This window comes from Rhodnius prolixus, unplaced genomic scaffold (assembly GCF_049639745.1).
Source record: "Rhodnius prolixus isolate KJV_2025 unplaced genomic scaffold, Rpr scaffold_4, whole genome shotgun sequence".
Taxonomy (NCBI): Eukaryota; Metazoa; Arthropoda; class Insecta; order Hemiptera; family Reduviidae; genus Rhodnius; species Rhodnius prolixus.
This window is the reverse complement of record NW_027411614.1, coordinates 7,385,658-7,405,435: the sequence shown is the minus strand read 5'-3', so window position 1 is coordinate 7,405,435 and position 19,778 is coordinate 7,385,658. Positions and strand designations below refer to the sequence as shown.

At 33.2% G+C, this 19,778-nt stretch overlaps 1 protein-coding gene and 1 long non-coding RNA gene across 2 annotated transcripts in view; one reads left to right on the top strand and one right to left on the bottom strand.

Annotated features, from left to right (window-relative positions):
- The window catches only part of wg (Wnt family member 1 wingless), a 100,405-nt gene extending 96,883 nt beyond the window's left edge, over positions 1-3,522 (top strand). The window contains exon 5 of the mRNA XM_074132014.1: positions 850-3,522. Within this exon, the coding sequence (XP_073988115.1) occupies positions 850-1,350 (501 nt within the window). The 3' untranslated portion in view covers positions 1,351-3,522. The remainder of the gene's footprint in view (positions 1-849) is intronic.
- Positions 1-15,209, bottom strand: part of LOC141456234 (uncharacterized) — a 72,707-nt gene extending 57,498 nt beyond the window's left edge. Inside the window, exons 1-2 of the long non-coding RNA XR_012459663.1 lie at positions 14,731-15,209; positions 13,875-13,970 (exon numbers count right to left, since the gene is read on the bottom strand). This is a non-coding gene — a long non-coding RNA (uncharacterized lncRNA). The remainder of the gene's footprint in view (positions 1-13,874; positions 13,971-14,730) is intronic.
- Between the last annotated feature and the right edge of the window lie 4,569 nt (positions 15,210-19,778).

Here is a 19,778-nt window from a genome sequence, read left to right as displayed (position 1 = left end):
GAAGGATAAAATCCTTCTTTTTACTAGGTCCAGGATTTTCTAAGCCGTTCTAGCGTTTTATCTTCGCTGGCTTTGATCATTAATTCCTTTGGTCTCATATGGTGAAGCAGCGATTGCCACAGTTTAAATCGTACTTGGTCCGCATCATAAGGTATGACAGCAGAGGTTTGTGGGATGGACTTGTTGAGCAACTTACATGCACTTTTTCATAAATCCACCTATCTCTGCAGCACAAAAGCTCTATGCTCGTCATCCTCACTCCCGAACAGCGTACCCATTTTTGTCAGTGAGTAGTGTGTAGTAGTGAGTGAAATCAGCTAGTGCTGAATATCCAATTCACTGAGAGACCCACCACTTCTGCCAAATTTAAATAGAGGGTAATTCTAAACAAGAGAAACTTAACTTTAAAAAACTATTCTTTGGCACCTAATCGTGACTCCATCACTGTCACGAAGGGAGAACGGAACTTTGACAGAGAAGAGGGTGACTACTTCCCGTCTCTAAGACTCTTTAGAACAGCTCGGCGATGAAGTACGTTACAACTTTTGGACGTTGCATCATGATTGAAATGTTCAAGTCGGAATCCTAAGAGAAAATGCAACGAAAAATTAAGTAGTTAAGTCGGATCCCCTGCGATTTCTTCTTTCACACTCTCAATCAGTTTGTCCTTGTCCTAATTCCCCAAAGGACTTGAGTATTAGACGAGATGTAACAGTTAGTTATCACGAATAAATTAGAAATGAAATAACAGAATCTAATAAGATATTTATCTAATTGGATTATTGGTTAATATAAAGATGATTTTTTTTTGTTTTCATCTGTTTAATTGTGTCTTTTTGCTTTGAACAGCACGTAGCATCACAGATGCGCCAAGAATGTAAATGTCACGGCATGTCCGGCTCTTGCACAGTAAAGACCTGTTGGATGCGGCTACCACCATTCAGACTGGTCGGCGACAATTTGAAAGATCGTTTTGATGGAGCATCACGTGTCATGGTGAGCAATGCTGGATCGTTACGGGCCACCGGCGGGCGTAAAAGTCGTTATAATTTCCAACTTAAACCATACAATCCAGATCATAAACCACCGGGCGTAAAAGATCTAGTATATTTAGAACCGTCGCCATTGTTTTGTGAACGTAATCCACGTCTGGGTATACAAGGAACTCATGGCCGCCAGTGTAATGCTACTTCACAAGGTGTCGAAGGTTGTGATCTTATGTGCTGCGGCCGAGGTTATAGAACACAAGAGGTGGTGGTCGTTGAACGATGTTCGTGCGCTTTCCATTGGTGTTGTGAGGTTAAGTGTAAATTGTGTAGAACTAAAAAAACCATTCACACGTGTTTGTAACCTTATTTATTTATTCTTTTTCGTTATAATGATAACCCCGAGTACTACCTTCCTATTCCCGCTCCTGCCGTTCTCACGTGACTCAGCCATGCATATTTTTTGTCTTTTTTTTTATTTGGTTAGCCCCAAAATTAATTTTAGACTGAATTCTATTATTTATTTTATATGAAAAATAACTATTTATTTAATAAAATCAGAAAAAAAAATAGCATGACTGACCTCTTTTTCGCAAAAGTACGAACTTTTTTTTTTTGTAAATATTTATTAGTGTATAAATGCGAACTAAATTCGAATAGGCTAGTGACTTTTTTTTTAAAAATTTAAACTAAATTAAAACAAATTAATAAATACAAGAGTCAAACAGTATTAATTATGTAATTAAACGTTTTTAGTGCTTATTTACCGTAAAATATGTTAAATAAATAAAAAAAACTGCCAAAATGTGAACGTGTACAATGCAGTACTTGAAGGCAGTTGTATATACTATATACGTAAAATACTACAAAATGGTGATGTAGTATGTACTACGTTTCAAGCAAAAATTATAAAAAAAAAAAAATTCTCGTTTTAGTTACTTTATTTTACTTTTATTTTTTTGTAATTATGGATTACCATTTATTTTTTACTTATGTAAATGGTCAATTTTTTTGTAAGCTTAAATATTTTTCTTAATATCTGTGAACAAATTTTTTTTTTTTAAGAGAACTGCTTAATTTATTTTATTTATGTATGTATGTACGTATGTACATCTCGATCTGTGTATATCTCGATGTATAGCTTTTATATAATAATTCCCGGTGTATAAATATTTTATTTGTCAAGTAGGTGACTATTTTTATTTTTTGTAAAGGCTTTTTTTTTTTAATTAGCCATTTCAGTGTTTATTGGACTGATTAGATGTAATAAGTGTCTGTTCACTACATATATATATATAAATATTTACATGTACGTACTGTTTCATCGATGTGTTTATGATCGATCTTAAAAAGAAATGAATTTTATCGAAAAAAAGAAACCGTGCTAAAACAACAAAATTATTGAATCAAATTTTATTACCAAAAAAAAATGTAATAATAATTAAAAAAAAAGATGGAAACGAATTTTAAAAAAACGCAAAAAACAAAAAAAAAGATAATTATTTTTTATTTCCCTAAAGTCTCTTGTTCCTAGGGAATTTTAAAATTACATGGTTGGTCAAACTGTATGAGAAAAAAAAAAAAAAAGATAAGGACAGAAGAAGGTAAATGGTAACAAGACGTATTTCTTCTCCGCAAGTGTGTGGCATTTAAAGTTCTTTCTTAGTTTTGTTGTTTAAACCGAGGCAGTTAAGTAAGTATGTCCGCAAGGATTAATAGATACAATTAAGTGTAGGTAAAGAAGAAATTCATAGTTGAAGAGCAGTTTTAAATCCCCGCTTTAGAGGACAAGTGTCTCCCCGGTTGTCGTCATTAAAACATCGTTTCACACACTTTTTAGCCTTTCTCCTCAGCCAGCGTCCTGAATATCTGCAGACTGGACACCGAGTAATGTAAATTAATGTATGTATATTTCAACCTTTTACTTTATTTTCATAAATGAACTAAATTAAAAATAATTTATCTTTCTTTCACATTTTTATTTTATTATTTTTTTTAAATAACTGAATGGGAATAAGAAATAAAACCGTTTTTCAGCGATCTTTAGGTGCCTAATACCGTTTAAGTAATCCCATTCTTGGCATTATTTGGTATCCTAATGGAGAATCCTAAAACATCAATGAATCTTTTTATTCATTGACTCGAAACTTTGCGACAAAGAAATTACAAAATTTAGAAACTTAGAAAATTGGCCAACCATTCATAAGATATGAATAAGAAAGGTGAGGAAGTTGGACAGCAGCCCTCTATGTCAGTGTGATTATTATCTATCGCCAACACTAGAGAGAGTATAATCGGGATAGACATACTCTGAAGGGAAGTTTGGGGACTTGCTCCACTTCTGAGATAGAGGTAATCCTCTAACTAGTTTCTCTTTATGGCAGAAAGAAATCAAAATATTTAGAGAGAGCATTTAAAAGCCCAGGAGCTATGGTACCAGGGTGTACTACACATCCCTGACTGCTAGTTTCTCGTAGTGGAACTCCCCTAATAAAGACGTTAATAAGAAGTTCTGCTTTCTAAAGAATGTTTTCAAGAAAGCTGAATACCAGTGATAATTTCCTGTAACTCCAATGTCGATATTTATATTGTACAATGCATTTGAAATTTAAGCAAAATTATAATGATCGTTTGAAGTGCAATGAGAGATCGTTAAAGTTTCAACATGGTGTGTATATCTTCTTTACAATTGCATCTTTAATGTTGATATTTCGACTAAATAAGTATGGGCTCACAATTTATTTGGCAAACCTTAACAGACTCATCGATCTGGGAAAGGAAAATAAAGTACCCTGTTTGTCGACGTGATTGGAAACGAGAAAGTGGACGCCCTAACAAGACAAAACGCTGCTATCCCTTTTCTTCATGGGCCCTAAACCCTTTGGTTGTGGTCAGGTGGAGAGACCATTGAAGATACTGCCTTGCCCATGAGGGAACGCCACAGCATTTGCAGCATTTTGTAGTAGACTGCAATTTACGTTCTGAACTGACTGCAGAGCTGTTCAGATTCCAGTAGGAGAAGTTTATATCTTTCAGATTTCTGAGCTTTTTTAGGGCATCTTCATTTAGATGGAGTGCTACAGCGAGATTATCTCGTCTGGTATCAGTAGGGAGGCATAATAGATCTATCAATGAAGGTTGCAAAGCTCTCCACTTCGAGACACACAATCGAAATTCAGGTCGGAATCCTGCTGGAGCGTACCCTCAGACCGTCATCCTTACCATTAAGGTTTCTTTCATGCGACTCTCCTTGCTACTTTACTTTTCCATTTTGCCAAGCTCACTAGCAAGATCAATTCAACTTCATGAAAACTGGTTTTCTTCCTTTTTGGTGAACCGGAAATGAATTTTGGAATTTCTAAAATTCTTTTCTGTGAGCAAGAACTTGAAGAAATAAAGTTCTTCAACAAATTAGTGAGAGTTTCAATATTTTTAAATGAAGTTCTACACTAATATACGACACTTAGCAAAAATAAATTGCCGTAATGCAGAATTTGGTTTACCTGAGAATATTATTACGTCAGAAGCGTTTTTGAGCCCTTGCAGAAATCAAAAAAACAACTCCAATTTTTCTGGTCCACAAGTATACCTCATAATTTTGGGAACCCCACAGCTAACTAAATAAACGCGACCCCCTGGTTTACATTTATTAATTTTGAAAGGCATTACATTATAAGAAAACTTCATTTAATATAGTAGAATATTTGTTTTTACCAACTTCGCATAAATCAACAAATGTACAAATCAACGTTTTTATCACATGGTTGGATCATCCACTATAAAGCTTATGTCACGTTATCACACATTGTCTATTGGGTGCATTTATAACACAAAAAGAAAAGCCAAAAAAATCGCCGAAAGCTCGTACAGCTTAACTCTTTCAGTGAAAACATCCTTAGAAACAGTTCAAAAAAAGAAGCAGTAATTTCCATATCTTGCCTTTAAAATCTTCCCAATTAACCTCTGAGTTTATTTCATTCAGTGTAAAATCGTTTACATTTTTACACTTTCCTAAAGAATTTAGTTTCTTAAAGGTAACTCTGACAATTTTAATTAACTTTAAAAAAGAAGAAGAAAATGATTATTAATCATAAATAATAAACACAGAGGAAATCTAAAAAGAAAAACTTATGGAAGATAGATATCTATCTCTCTAGATAAAGAGAGAGGAGTTAGTGACAAGTTTCATATCTAAATCGTAACATCTTTTGAATTACATCATACCCATTTACCACGAAGAAGGAACTTTTGTACATACCAGATCAAACATTCTTTAACGCATTCCCCATCAGTAAATAAAAAAGTTAGTTTTCTAACATATATATGTACACCATATATAAAACTATATAAAAATGTTGTAACATTTATTTTTTACTATAAGGGATAGATACATTAAATGTTCGGAACAGCCAACATGTTATACATGTCTGAATCTTAAATATTTTTATTACATTATATATACATATATATATATAATATAGCTAAGAGTCTGATTTATTTATTCATTAATTTTTTCGGTGTTCCCACGCATCATCGGCCTTCTCCGGATGAAAAATGTTCATTTGATTATTTCTAGTAGATTACTATATTTATTTATGTACATTTATGTAAAATATTCTTTTTTAATCAACTCACTTAGTGTGGTTTTATTTGTTGTGGTTGTTTTCTATTTACGTACATCTTAATTTAATGTAATTATAGGTAAGATGGAGAAGAGGTAAATCAAGTTTGTATAATAGTTCCGTCACACTTAATGCACAATAATATTGATCTTTTTATTAAAATAAACTCTTATCGTAATAAATAAAAAAGTTATTAGCTTTTTTAATGAAGTAGCTTTTAGGTTATTCATTAATTTAACATCTTAATTCTTTATTACTTTCGCTTATCCCACTTTAGGTGGTGGTATTTGTAATCACGAAGTTTATCGATTATGAACTTCTACCAGAAACACATGATTTGAGGTAACTTGTACACGTAAGTGATTTTTACAAATTGGTCGATAGGTCTGTCTTTGGTCAGTACAACAAGAAAGCATAAATTTAACATTTGGTTTATCTATTACCAAGGGATTGGTCCAGAGAAATCTTTGCAGACCAGGGAGAAGAGGGTATTTAAGATACGATCGTTTATTGTTTTTTTATTTCAATTAAAGGCGCTTTAATATCTGAAGGCAATTGGTTTCTGGAGCCAATTCAATGCACTGTCCGCCTCCGATCTCCCAATAGAGACAATGTTGTCAAATAATTGAGCTTTAAGGACAGGAATACAGACCTGTGAGGACAGGCAGCTGGATTCGAACCCGGAATCTCCCTATGACCATTATAATCAAATTGCTTATTGTATTTTGACTAGATTAATTGGGCAAAAATAAATCAAATTCTACAAAAGCAATCAGTCTGTCAAATTAACTTTTCCACTGTTTAATCTTAGCTATACGAGCAGACATGCGCGATGTTGTTTTCTCCTTATTCCGATAAAACCTCACATCTTATCCATTGCAAATCAGTGCAACACATTCGTTTCCTCATGGTACTATGCAAGAAGTCCTAGTGATCTCCTAGTCTAAATAGAGTAGATTAAATTAGATTAGGCTAGGGCGGCCTCAAGGCCTACGCCACTGCGACCCCTTTGGATCTATTGTGGCTCCCCTCACACTCTTAATGCTGGAGAGCGATTAATTCTAAAGAATTAAATTCTACTTTAAACATAGGCGAGCTGTGACTTCGCACAGAACTGACGAAGAATCTCCGAATATCGATCTAAGAAAAATCTATTTAGAAATCATAGCCTTTTTGGCTACCAATTCAGGTCGTCCGGGTGACAGCAGACAGAAGTCTAACTCAACTAGGTAGGGTATGAATTTAAAGCATCCGGCTATACGATAAAAAACCTTTTAGATAACTAGTGACATTTCCATTTTGTAAATTACACTTATACTCGTAAGTTTACATAATTATGTGTGATTCCAACTATTATACTGTTTATGAGGACATCTTGAAGATGAGAGGAACCCCGAAGCAAACAGATCACTAAAAAATATGACCATAATCTCACAGATTTGCGAAGTACACCAAGAAAGACACAAAGTCTCATTGGGATCACATTCTCTGAGTAGATTCTTCGGCCAAGCAAAAAGTAATTATATGACGCGTATTTTGAATCCAATGACCAGTGAGAGCCTTTTAACAAGGATACTGTAAACTCATCAGTAGGGAAATTCATGCTCCCTCGAATCTATTATCTGTTCAGTGTAGATTCTTTGATTAAACCCTCTCTGCATAAAATGAACTTTATAAAAATGTGAAATGAAATTGTCTAGAAGATATTCTCCGGATAAATCTTTTGACTAGCAAGTCTGGAAACATAGGCTTCCAAAAGAGGAGCCCAGCTTCTGAAACTCTCGAATGCTACTGTCATATACCCTTTGACAGATCTTCAACCAGACCTCTGCTACTTTGGTTTCTTCGTCTTGCTGGAACTCTCGTTTAAAGCCTTCCTACACCGTACAGCCGTCTCCAAGATATTCAATTTAAATGTAAATTTAATAAATTTAAATAAAACCCTAAAAAACGAAGAATTTCTCGAATTGAAGGTAAGATATTTTTTGCACAGATAAATATAGAAATTAATCTAAAAGTTTCATAAATAATATTTAGTTGCTCCATAAAAACCGGAAAAGCGAAGTGGTCGCACTGCATAACATTATTAAATAATGTGAAAGGTAAGTAAACAAACATATGCAAGGTACACAAACGGACCAACAGACGGACAAAGTAACATATTTTATGGAGTAATGCCTGCTCCGTATAGAAGAGAGATAGAAAGACAGACTGAATGGAAGAGTTGGTTGTTGCACAAGAGAAGGTGGCCAACGTTGTTTGTGTTTGTTGTTGTTGTTGTTGTTGCTGGACGTTAGTAGTTGGAGGAATACGGTGGGAAATAACGTACGGTATGCTACAACGTGGAAATTCTTCGAATATATATAAGAGGTTCTTTATCGTTCTCCTTCATAGCCGACCATTAATTAAGACACTTCTCCTCCAAAAGAGTGTACCCATTACTTTCTACCTTCCCTCTGCCACATACTATTATCACTCATCCGGCTGTAGTAAACTGGCCGTGGGCCTGGAAGATCTGTTTTTCTCACGGTATGTGACATTCTATCTCATCCTATCCTTCTGGAAGCCAAGGTACTTCAGGCCATTGTTCATACATTTAGGAAGAAAATACATAGAATTCGTAGCATTTAAGTATTTTTAATTACCGCTATCCTTTGCTAGAGGGAGTATCGCAGATTTTATACCGTAAGTATTCAACGGAAATACATATTTTGAACCTCTCTTTTTCCTTTACATTGAGAAAGTATATCCCACATATGAGCACCTAATTACCGCGCGTGATTTGGAAATTAACAGCGCATTGAGTATTACTGTAATTAATGCACAGATTACCTAAACTACGTAAATCAAACAATTCATGATATCAAATATCCCAACTAATATATACACCATTACAAACGTAAGTAGAGAATCAATCTACCTTCACTTGATTGCACGAATCTTACAAATGGCAGGCGAATCAACAAATTAATTCAATCCATCAATACCATAGACACTTCTAGTCTCCGCATCTTTACATCTTTGCTTCTAATCAAGATGATTGTTAACAACAGAGGAGAGAGAGTATATAACTCCGCTTGTCAACTTTGATATACACGAACTAGGCGTGCTAGATATGGTTGTCTACAAATTTACTACAAATGATATTTGATGACTTACAGACATGACCAAAAATTATGTAAGAATTACTGTTTAAAAAAAAAGAAGGATATAAATTATTTTCTGCTACTTCTGTAAAAAAAAAAGTAACTATTTGATTCATTCTATAAAAAGAGAGAGGAGTTTCAATCATGCCTCTTAAGGCGGATTCCAGAATTTGAATAAATGGAAGTCAATATTTTTAGGAAGATTGACTAATTAGGAAAATACCAGTTTAATCTAACTTTAAAGCTAGGTTCTGTCAGGAATAGGAGGAAACGGCATTGCACGTGTTGTGTCAGTGCGAGTGGCTTGTATGGCTAAGGATGTTACTTCTCAGGGAGGAAAAACCAAGGCCTGAGAGCTTTACCCAAGAGTCGCTATCCAGAATTAAGAGTCTGATTAAACGGAGGAGTCTGGAGAGCGAGCTCTAGAGTGGGGAGCCCACAATAGATCCAAAGGGGTCGCAGTGGCGTAGGCCTTAAGGGCCGCCCTAGTTGAATCTAATCTAATCTACCTTTAAGTAAAAATTGTCTGTTTCTCCAACTTTGCAGTAAGATGAAAATTATTCAAGTATAATTAGAGTCCATTTTGAACCTTCAATTACGAGCGCACCCAGAAAAATATTTTTCAGAGGGGTTGGTTGATTTGGATGGTAAATGCATTACTTTTTAATTTTTAAAATTGCCCTTTCATTTGGGACGATACATCACAGTCACTTACAATTAGACTATTTCTGGGAATACATTTATCGCGCAAAATAATTCACGCAACCTGATCTTTTTGGAGTAAAAAATAAAAATTAATGATTAACATAAATTATTAAATAAAATACTTTAAGCTTATAACTCTGTGTGGTCTGGGTAGATTGCTACTCATAAGAAGGGGAATCGAAGTGTACGGCGACAATCCGAGTTATGATTCGTGGTAAAGAATATAGGTATTTCAGATAGAGCAAGTTGCCAAAACATTGCTCTTAGATTATAAAAGAAAGATTCTGCAGTTGTCATTTTTTGTTTTCAGTCATCTAGGCGGCTTTACTGGTTATTCTGATATACTAATGAATATTGGTACATATTGTATGAGTACCCGGGCATTCAGCATAAAAGCGTAATGATATGGCAGTCTACATGGTATTCTTATCCCAAAGAAACAATGGTTTGAAAAATTTCGAGGTGAAAGGCAATTCTATGCCATGATAATGCGGCTTAGGTTTAAACTATAAACTCACTAAAACGCACTGATACAACATAAATTTAACAGGAAATCCAAAATGAGACTATTGTTAATGAGAGGATGACATGACATATTCTATCTTCGAGGCTGCAACTAATCGTAATAAACACAAAGTCTGTAACCAAACTTTCCCAGTATGTTCTAACTGCAGCAAGGAAAAGAGAAGCTTTAGATGCAGAAATTAGAATGCATTTGGACATCTTCCTGCTCTTCCTTATACATAGAACTAAATAACATAGTGTTGACATTAACTTTTAACATTTAAAGATGTAACCATGCAGATGAAATAATTAGTTCAACGAGAAGCAAAGTATGTAGCACTCCAGAAGCTCTGACTACATTAGAATGGAGAAGACAGAAATGTGTAACAGGTGCAAAGACTGGAGATTTTCAAAAATATGAAGACAATAAAACATTTGAAAAGATAGTGCTGGTTTTTCTCCACCAATGTGTTGACCGTTTAAGGTCATCATCTAAATAGATGCCTTAACTTTTGTTTTGTCAATTTGCTGATTATTCACAGATCTTTCTCTCTCTAAAAAATTTATTTTTAAAGTGAAAAATATAAAGACTTTTGAGAGGTGAAATTAAGAACTTTATTTATAGGCTGATGAACACTTAAGTACGTATAAACTGCAAAAAAAAAATCAAGAACTTGAAACACCAGAGTATTAAATAATAATAATATAATTATTACTATTAGTGTTAGTGAAGAAGGTAGACGACTTAAAAGCATAGATGCTTAGTACAAGGTAATAAATTAAGATTAAAATCCATTCGATTATGGTTTCAAGCTGCAGCAGCGACGATCTCATTGTGGTGAAAGTAAAGCAAGGATCAGCTGAGTTGTCCTGAATGTGCAGCAGTGAGTACGATTAAAAGCTAGCGACTGGAGGACATGTACAGAAAGGGCGAACGATATTTTATTTACTGGCGCACGATACGTTTTTACGATACAGGTGGCCGAGAGCCGAGCAAGAGTGATATAGGAATAGAGGTAATTGCATCGCTTATCTGATAATAAAATATCTCTTTAGATTTATCTGCGGTGTTAATAATAATAAAATTGTAAGAGAAGGCTTTTTAAAATGGTTTCAACGAGAAGAAGTAAATCAGTTCTCTTTTCTGAGATGCTCTTCATATTCTCTGCAGCCTGTCATAGTTAAGCAGTACATCTAACAGTAGAGAATGAATATTTCTCTCCAAGAGAAATACTGGAGTCTGGAGTGCGACTTACGAGAGGCCAGCTGGCAGAGTGTACCAACAAACCAATGCAGTCTATTTCATTGATTTATTATCGATTATATCCCTACTTGTTGTCGTGCATCGATTAATATATTGTCATATCCTCTTTCTTTTTTTACTATTTCTTTGCTATAAACAAGAGCCCATCACTTTAACCCAACATAATCATTAACGTCTACTATTTTTATGTCTTATTTCATCTATCGACATTTCTTTGCGAATAAATTTTATTTAAAATAAAATTAGATCGTGTAAATCAATTTTACACTTACAGTCGTTCTGCTACACGAAATTGCCACAGAAATATTGTACAGGAATTACGCTAGAATTGTCCAACAGAATAACAAGTAGTAATGTTTACAATGGGACAATCTGATTGGCTGAGAAACAAAACAGAAGTTTCCTTCATACAAAACGATTAAATATTTCAAAAATTCTTAGCCTTCTACTAAATCAGTTTCCCAGTTTAGTCACCACTAGCTGTTACTTTTGTTTTGTGATCAGATTATAGTAATTTCAACCAAGTTGTTTTTTCACAGAAAATTTGTATGATCCCTGAGTGCCTAATGAATACGTGAAGCTAATAAACTGATGTGAAATTGTCATTCGAGTAAGCACACTTTCTCTGCATTTCTCAAGTTTTAATACAAAATACCGGATTAGAGAAATGAATATTTAGAAACAAAAATTACAATAATGACGACGCATTTGTAATATCAAACGGAAGTGACCATTAGAATTAAAGAAACTTAATTAGGCACACTTGTAAAGAGTAGACTGATATAGTTAAAATTTATTCACAAAAACAGACACAATATTGGTTATAACCTTATGTTAGAGAAAATCACATAGTAGGTATGGCTGAACATTACAATAACTCCTCAAGCAACTTTGGAAAATTTATGCCAAGTTAATACAGGCAAAGTGCATTGCAACGATATCTATCGGTGACAAGAGATATGTGTCAAATTAAAGTGGTACTCAACACTTAAATTACAAGTACAGATCTCTATTTATAGACGTTAATTTTATTTATTTATTAAATATGAAAGTAACAATATGAATAGACTTATTTCATTGGATCTAAAACTGTTTTAGTTTCCTTCAAATGCAGGAGAGAATATCATTATGTCAGAAATATTTTAGTTCTTATCAGTTAGTATTCTGAATACTTTAGAAAAAAATGACTATAATGAAATCATTTTTAACCTAAATTGAATTAACTACCACAAAGTTTAAACCTTGAATAGGAACAGGAAATAGATTGTGAAGTGATAAATTGGGAAGTTTCAACGCGAAAATTCCATCTATTCAAACGATCGGCCAGTTTCAACTTTAAAACGGCTGATCACAAATCTAAAAAGTAACATAGTTAAACAAAGGGCATGCAGGACGACTATAGACGGCAAGACAACTCTAAATGTTGTCAATAAGTGATGAAACAGTTATTTTCCCACATTTTGAGGTCCTACAATAAATTGTGGGCCTGGAAATGAACTCCAGAAATCTGAGATGGAGGTTTGTACTTGCCCTCAGTCCTACACGGGGTGTTGCTCTAATATAGATTTAATTTCACTGTTCACTGATTTAGTGTCACTGTTCAGCATCAAAAAATTGAGATCCATTTTTCTTTTCATTACAAAATATTTTTTTTTTTCAACTTTAAAGTAACCTAATCTTTACAATGAAATGTGTTCACACAAAAGAAGCCAATACGATGTAAAAGGTGAATACGCAAGTCCAAATCTACTGCAACCAAGTATGACTAGATTACATAAAATCTAAAGCGTAGAGAGGTTTAGGGATGCATAGCTTTCATTAAATTCCCAACACAAGTAAGAAATAACAAATGCAATTCTAGACAATGCAAATGCCCTTTAAAATCTTCATAACGTGAAATTCCCTATCAATAATCCATTTAGTTGTAGGGCATATAATACTCTCAACGATTTTATCAAGATAACGCTTAGTTGCATTGTTTTACTTTCTCTTACTGGCAAGAGGAAGACGTGTATTCGCGCAAATTGTGTTGGCTGTCACATTAAGTATCCTATGGATTAAGATAAGTGGTTTTTACCAATTATTATTAATATTAGTATGAGTATTAGGAGAGTCTGCCCATGGAGTGCAACATGCAAATAGTGTCCAACCCATAAGCTTCTGTTGATCAATGCAATTAAACACGTACTAGATCTTTACCCGGACTATGCTGACTTAATGTGGTCTTATGTATTTTCACAACGCACAGGTTTCTCAAAAGTGAAGGAGCTTATGATTACAACCCCTGTGCAAAATATTATTGAAAGAACTCTTTCAATCGGTAGTTTGAGAACCGATGTCACTGGCATTTTGAGGCAGAGGAGACAATATACAAAAATGACTGAAGAGAAATTCCTGGATCTTAAAAAAAAAGCATTCATAGACTAGACCTACAATTGGTACGTCAAACCGTTTTTGCTGTAGTGGCTAGAAAACAGAGCACGCCTCAAATTCTAATCTATACCCGTTAACATTACAAGTTCGAACAATTTTCAAAGCATTTTCATTGAATATAGTGTTTCAGCTCTGAAAATTTTCTCAAATTTGGGACTCTACATAGTTGTAGATTTAATATTAAATATGTAAGTGATTATTTTGATAGTATTACCTTAGCACTTTTAACACCTCAGTGCTTGCAATCAAATGTCTGTCTAGAAGCGTTCCTTAGTCCTCTGAGTGCAATGTTCTGTCCCATTGTCAGCTCCTGTCGAAATGCAAAGCACACATTATTAAATTTTTCTTTGTAATAAGCTTTGTCAGTAAACAAAAAAGCATAATATACATTAAAGGCAGATTTAATGTTAAGCCTAATTCACACAACCCTCTGAAGTACCCTAACATCTACAATTTTAGAACATATTTATTTTTAAAATAAAGTTACTAATTATTTTTAAAAGCAATCGTCTCTGCAGTGTATAATTTATCATTAAAGTTATCTGAAAAGTCACGAGAAACACTTGCAGTTCTGAAGTAGATATTTTTATTCAGTTTATGACAATCTTAAGAACAGTTTCCAGCAATGTTGGACCCAGTACTTGTGGTATTCACCTTAAAACATGTAAATATCTACTTTCATAATGTTTAACAAATTTTAAACCTTTTTACCTTTCCTACTAAAAAAAAAAATTCCTTAACAGTAGTTGAAGAATCAGTCGCGTTGAAATTACATTATAGATAACATTCTGGATTAAACCTTTCCTATGGTTCAGGTACTAAATCAAATACATATATACTACAAACTTAATTTATGAAAATCAATTCATTCACATTATTATAATCCACAAAAACACCTTGTTTTACAAAACAGTTCCTAATCTGATTTAATTCATCTTGTTGTAGCTATCATTGAAATGAAAATGATTAATTATATAATAATTACGTCATTTTTAACCTAATAATTCAATGAATGTAATCCGTCTAATTCAGTATTTAGAAAGATATCTAGTAATTTAATAAAAGATTACCTTTCTTTGTTGAAAAGAAATTTTCTCTAATCACAGGTTAATTGGTGAATGCTCAGTAACTTCAAGATAATAGTTCCCTCCATTGGCACTGCCTTACTAGAATTTTAACTTAAGACAAAAAATGTTACATTGATATTTCAACAATGCCTGGCTAATTGATTTTTTAGCAGTTGGTCACACTGTTTATTGCACCTAACTATCAGCTACCGATGGCACATTCAATAGTTCGCGGCGTCCATCTTTATCCTGGTCGGTTTAAGTAATTTTGAATCTCATTAGTTCTACTTTGAAAATTGCAAAAACCTATTTTGCATTGTTTTTAATTGATTCTTAATTAGTGAATTTCAATGGTACTTATTGTGAATTATGTTTTTCTGTAAATAAGTGAAACTTTGCACTGTGTTTGTGGTTTGTGGTAAGGATAAGTGAGGCTATAAACTATTTAGGAAGAAATAGATCTTAAAGTAAGGTAGGACTCTTTTAAGTAACTTTTTAATTCTTAATCTCTTAAATATAACTATTGATGTTAACTTGTTTTTCGTTTAACAAAATATAAGTTCGAGATGAACAATATTTTTCATAAATTCACATCCTAGTTTCTTTTAATTGCCGCAGCTGCCTACGAGCGCTATTATCTACTTTTCACATCTTATTTCTTGTTCTAAATTAATAATTTGTACATCTAAAGCAATAAGTGATCCTCTTGGCGAATGTTGTACTGCAGAATAAGCGCACACTTCCTTAGTAAATTACACAATATTTCTGTTCCCCATAAAAAGAACTAAAAAATTGAATGATTTCAAATACAAATGTAACCTAAAATCAAGTGTTACCATGGTAACATTGGCAACCATTAAAATAGCATTCTAATTTGAGATATACCCTTTAATTTCAATGAGTGAAAATTCAGTTAATATAAGTGACATAAGCTGTGATGAATAACTTGATGTAATTAAAGAAGCAGAAAAATCGTTATTAATTTCCCCAAAAATAGAAACAAAAATGAAATTAAAAATTCAAAGCATGGTTGGTGCACGAAGATAAATCACATTTATGCCTAAAATATTATTACTTGTATAATGAAATCAAGAATCTTGTATCTATTTTTTTTAAACAAAATCGAATAGGTTGTCACCTGAAGTGATCAAATATTTTTCAGAAAGATGCAAGTCGGAAACAGATTGAAAAATTCCTTTTTGTGAAAGTTGCATTCTTTTTAAATAATATAGGGCATTTCAAAGACCATAATTTAGTTAACATATCGTGATCCTAAATTGATTTTTCTTTTTTGGTTAGAATTATTAGACAGTTAATTGGTGGATATTAACAAAACATTTACTGCTTTGTATTTCCCTGACACTCTACATCAGCGTTTTTTTGTACATGGAAAAGGGGTGGAATGCAAAACTATCTCTTGGAATAAATATTTTGGAAATATTTGAAGTGAAATTGCCATAGAAAATGCGAATGATTCACTGATCATTGTTTTTATCAATCTACAATAATAGTTCATTAATCAGAAAACAGTTCATATTAAATATTAACTTACTGATTATTTTATTCATGATATAAATGAGCTTGTGAAATCATGTTCATGCCGCAAAGAACTACATTTCCAAACCCTTAACCATATGGCAAGGTGCTACATGAACGTGGAACAATTTTTCCCTCCAAGTTATGGTTTAATAGCTTCCATAAGTAGTAATTCTTTTTTATTTCGTTTTTTTAATCAATATCCGAGCTTGATTATGGTATTTCCGGTTGATCAATACAGAATTTTTGTTTCACTTTAATCCTAATTAATCTTTAATAGGAAGTAAGTCCATATATTGCAGAGAACTGCCATTCTACCATACTGACCGACCACCCCCTCCCCCAAAAGTGTCCTTAATTGAAAGATTCCAGAAAAATGTTCCTAATAAAAGTTATAGAACTATTTATGAGCTATAATTAAACCAAGTTTGAAGAAAATCCAAGAAGCGGTTTTTTAAAAAAAGTTAAAAAAGTGAACAATTTATTCAGTAAAGTGGTACTTCCGGTGGACCTATTTTGACCAAAAATTTATTGTCTTTTCCGCTGGTGTCTTTTGAATGAAATATGAAATTTAAAACTTCTACGATTTTCCGTTCCTGAGATATAATGGAAAAACTCAGTTCAGAGCAGTAAATTCAGTTTAAATTTATGCCATCAAAGACCGATGGGTTAGAGAAAAGCAAATTCCAGGAATCACTGATCTCTAACCCATCCAGCCTTAGCCGTGTTTTTTAATTTAACATTTCTCTCTCTTTTCTCTCTAACAAGCCGAATACGATCGGTTTTTGTCGGCAATTTACGGTTCATTTGACCATGATTAATTTTATTTCCTATTTAATTTTTTAATTCTAATATGCACACTCACACGACTTTTTTATTACGTACGTATTAGGTTTTCTCGTCGACTATTGTTTTTACCAATAAGTAGGTTATTTATATTTCACAATACATTCAAATGAAACCTTTTTTAGAAAAATCTTATGTGCACACTCACACGACTTTTTTTACTATTACGTACATACTAGGTTTTCTCGTCGACTACTATTTTTACCAATAAGAAGGTTATTTATATTTCACAATACATTCAAATAGAAAAATCTTATCTATACACTCACAAGACTTTTTCTTACTCTCACAACAATAATTTTAGTTGATTCTTACCAATATTGTATTATAAATTTGGTAAAACAATATCCTGAGTCATAAATGGAGCCTGTACCACAGCAAAAGGTTTATCTATTCTAGTTTAATGTTTGTATGAAGCTGCAGAAAATCCTAATTCATGTTATATATGACGGATTGTTCTAAATCTCCTTATTGAGACCTACTGATGAAATTTGTTTTAAAAAAAATCCACAATCATTAATTTTGGTATCTTAAAAAAGTTTTTGGAATTTTTTAGCGTCATAAGTTGTTTTAATTTTTTATATTTTTCAATAACTTAAGCACTAATAGTTTCGTGCCCACTATTACGATTAATTAAAGATAAATGGTGCAGTTTGTATTCAACGGCCCTACCGAACAGTTTATTTCTAACATTTTGTTAGACTCTGTAGTGTTCGCTCTTCTCTTTGCTTATAGTGCAACTTTAGAGTGAAAAATAAATTCTGTTATCTTCTTATTTTTATTATAAAATAGATTTGCACATGGATTCATTTCCATTATAAAGCTACTAAAATGAGTCCTTTATTGCAACTACATTAATAGCATTTATTTTCTATTTATTTTGTGCAAGCTAGTGTTTGTGGGAAGTTGTTTTGCGACATAAATTTCAGCATGGTTGATTATTTTACCAAAACGCAAAGTCATTGTATTTGTATATATATAGTTGGAAATTTCTTCACTAACTCTATCCAGTAAAGTTTGTAGTAATAGATTGAACACGATTGATTAACGGGAACGAATAAGTTAATGATAAATTAGTCATGGTTGGTAATAGAGGACGTGTGTATATACAAGCGGTGGTAAGGTTGTATTAGTGATAGAGTGTTTGGTTTTTTAAAAAAGTAAAGTGAAAGAACACAAACATGGACTAGAAGGAAACCGTGGGAGGTCGGTCGGGCCTGCACACAGGTCGACCGAAGAGAATCGATTCAACAGGCTGGCAGTAAATCGAGTGTTAGCGTAATATACTCTATGCGGTAGGGCCCTCTCCTTCTCCTAATATTATCGATATATTACTCTCATTTACCCAAATAAAAGCCGCCTTTCCAATGGAAACAATATATACTTGCTTTCTCACTCAATCGGCCCTCTCACTCCTTCACTTTGTCTTGCTTTGTGGCCATAATTGTTTTTCAATTTGAGTTCATGCTCGTTCCTTTTTACTACACTAATAAAGCGAGCATATCTAATAATGATTACCAGCATTTGAATTGTTGTTTACCAAAACATACACATCACTTTATACAAACAATAATCTTACTGGGTAATAATCGCATAATATTCACTAATAATTTTTCTCTTTTCATGCATTAAAATCTTGCACGCTAATCTCCTACAGTTAGACTTTCACTATAACTGTTTTTTTGCTTTGTACATGTCCGGGTTTTTACATCATCAAGTTTTTTTAAGTTTGTTCTTTTTTGTTTTAACCTTTTTTTAAATTTGAATATGAACACTTCGGAATTATGTTCCCATAATCATACATTTGGTATCATGGATGGGGGGCGGAATACTTACTTTACTATTCACAAGTTTACTAACAAATAAAACTCGTAACTACTCGTAGGATACGAACTGGGAATCTCCCACTTACAAATCCACGCTTTTAACCATTACACCACACCCGTTCTTGACACAAAATTTGGATGCTAATCCCTGCATAGTCCCCCCTTACTTGCCATGGACTTTATTTCAGAAGATTTTGGGAATTATCAGCATTTTCCTAAATAATCTTAAGTTCTTTTGACAATTTGTTATACTATAGACTTCAGACGCTCTCCTATTGAATAATTACACCTACCAAATGTCGCAATTTATATGCAGATACACATGCAGCTCACACACATATATGTGAGTCAGCCTACTTTGTGAGTAATTCTGGAATTTTATAGACAATCTAGAAAGGTATTTTCCACTCACAAGAACACGTTTGCTGTAATATTAAAGAAATCCACAATGGCTGACTTGATTTGGGACTGTGATAAATGGGAGATTCCAAAATGTGTCATCTGTGAAGGAATAATTTTCCCTTTAATAAATTCAATGAGTTTGTAAAATCACATTAAGTAAAGTATGCCCAATGAAATAAAGAACAATAGCACACAATTGTTAATGTGTGTTATTTTGTGCTGGGAATTTTAAAGAAGATGATTGAATGCAAAAACCTTGAAGGGCAGAGAATAGATCCCCAATAAAACTTATATCTTCAGCGAGCAAATGACTAACATAGGTGTCCAGTTTTTAGAAGACAATTACAAAAGAGTGGGTCGGTACAATCGCGTCGAGTTCTATCACGTTGTTTCAGTCTGAGGATGTCATCATTTTGGGGGCTGTGAGCTTTGTTTGAGACT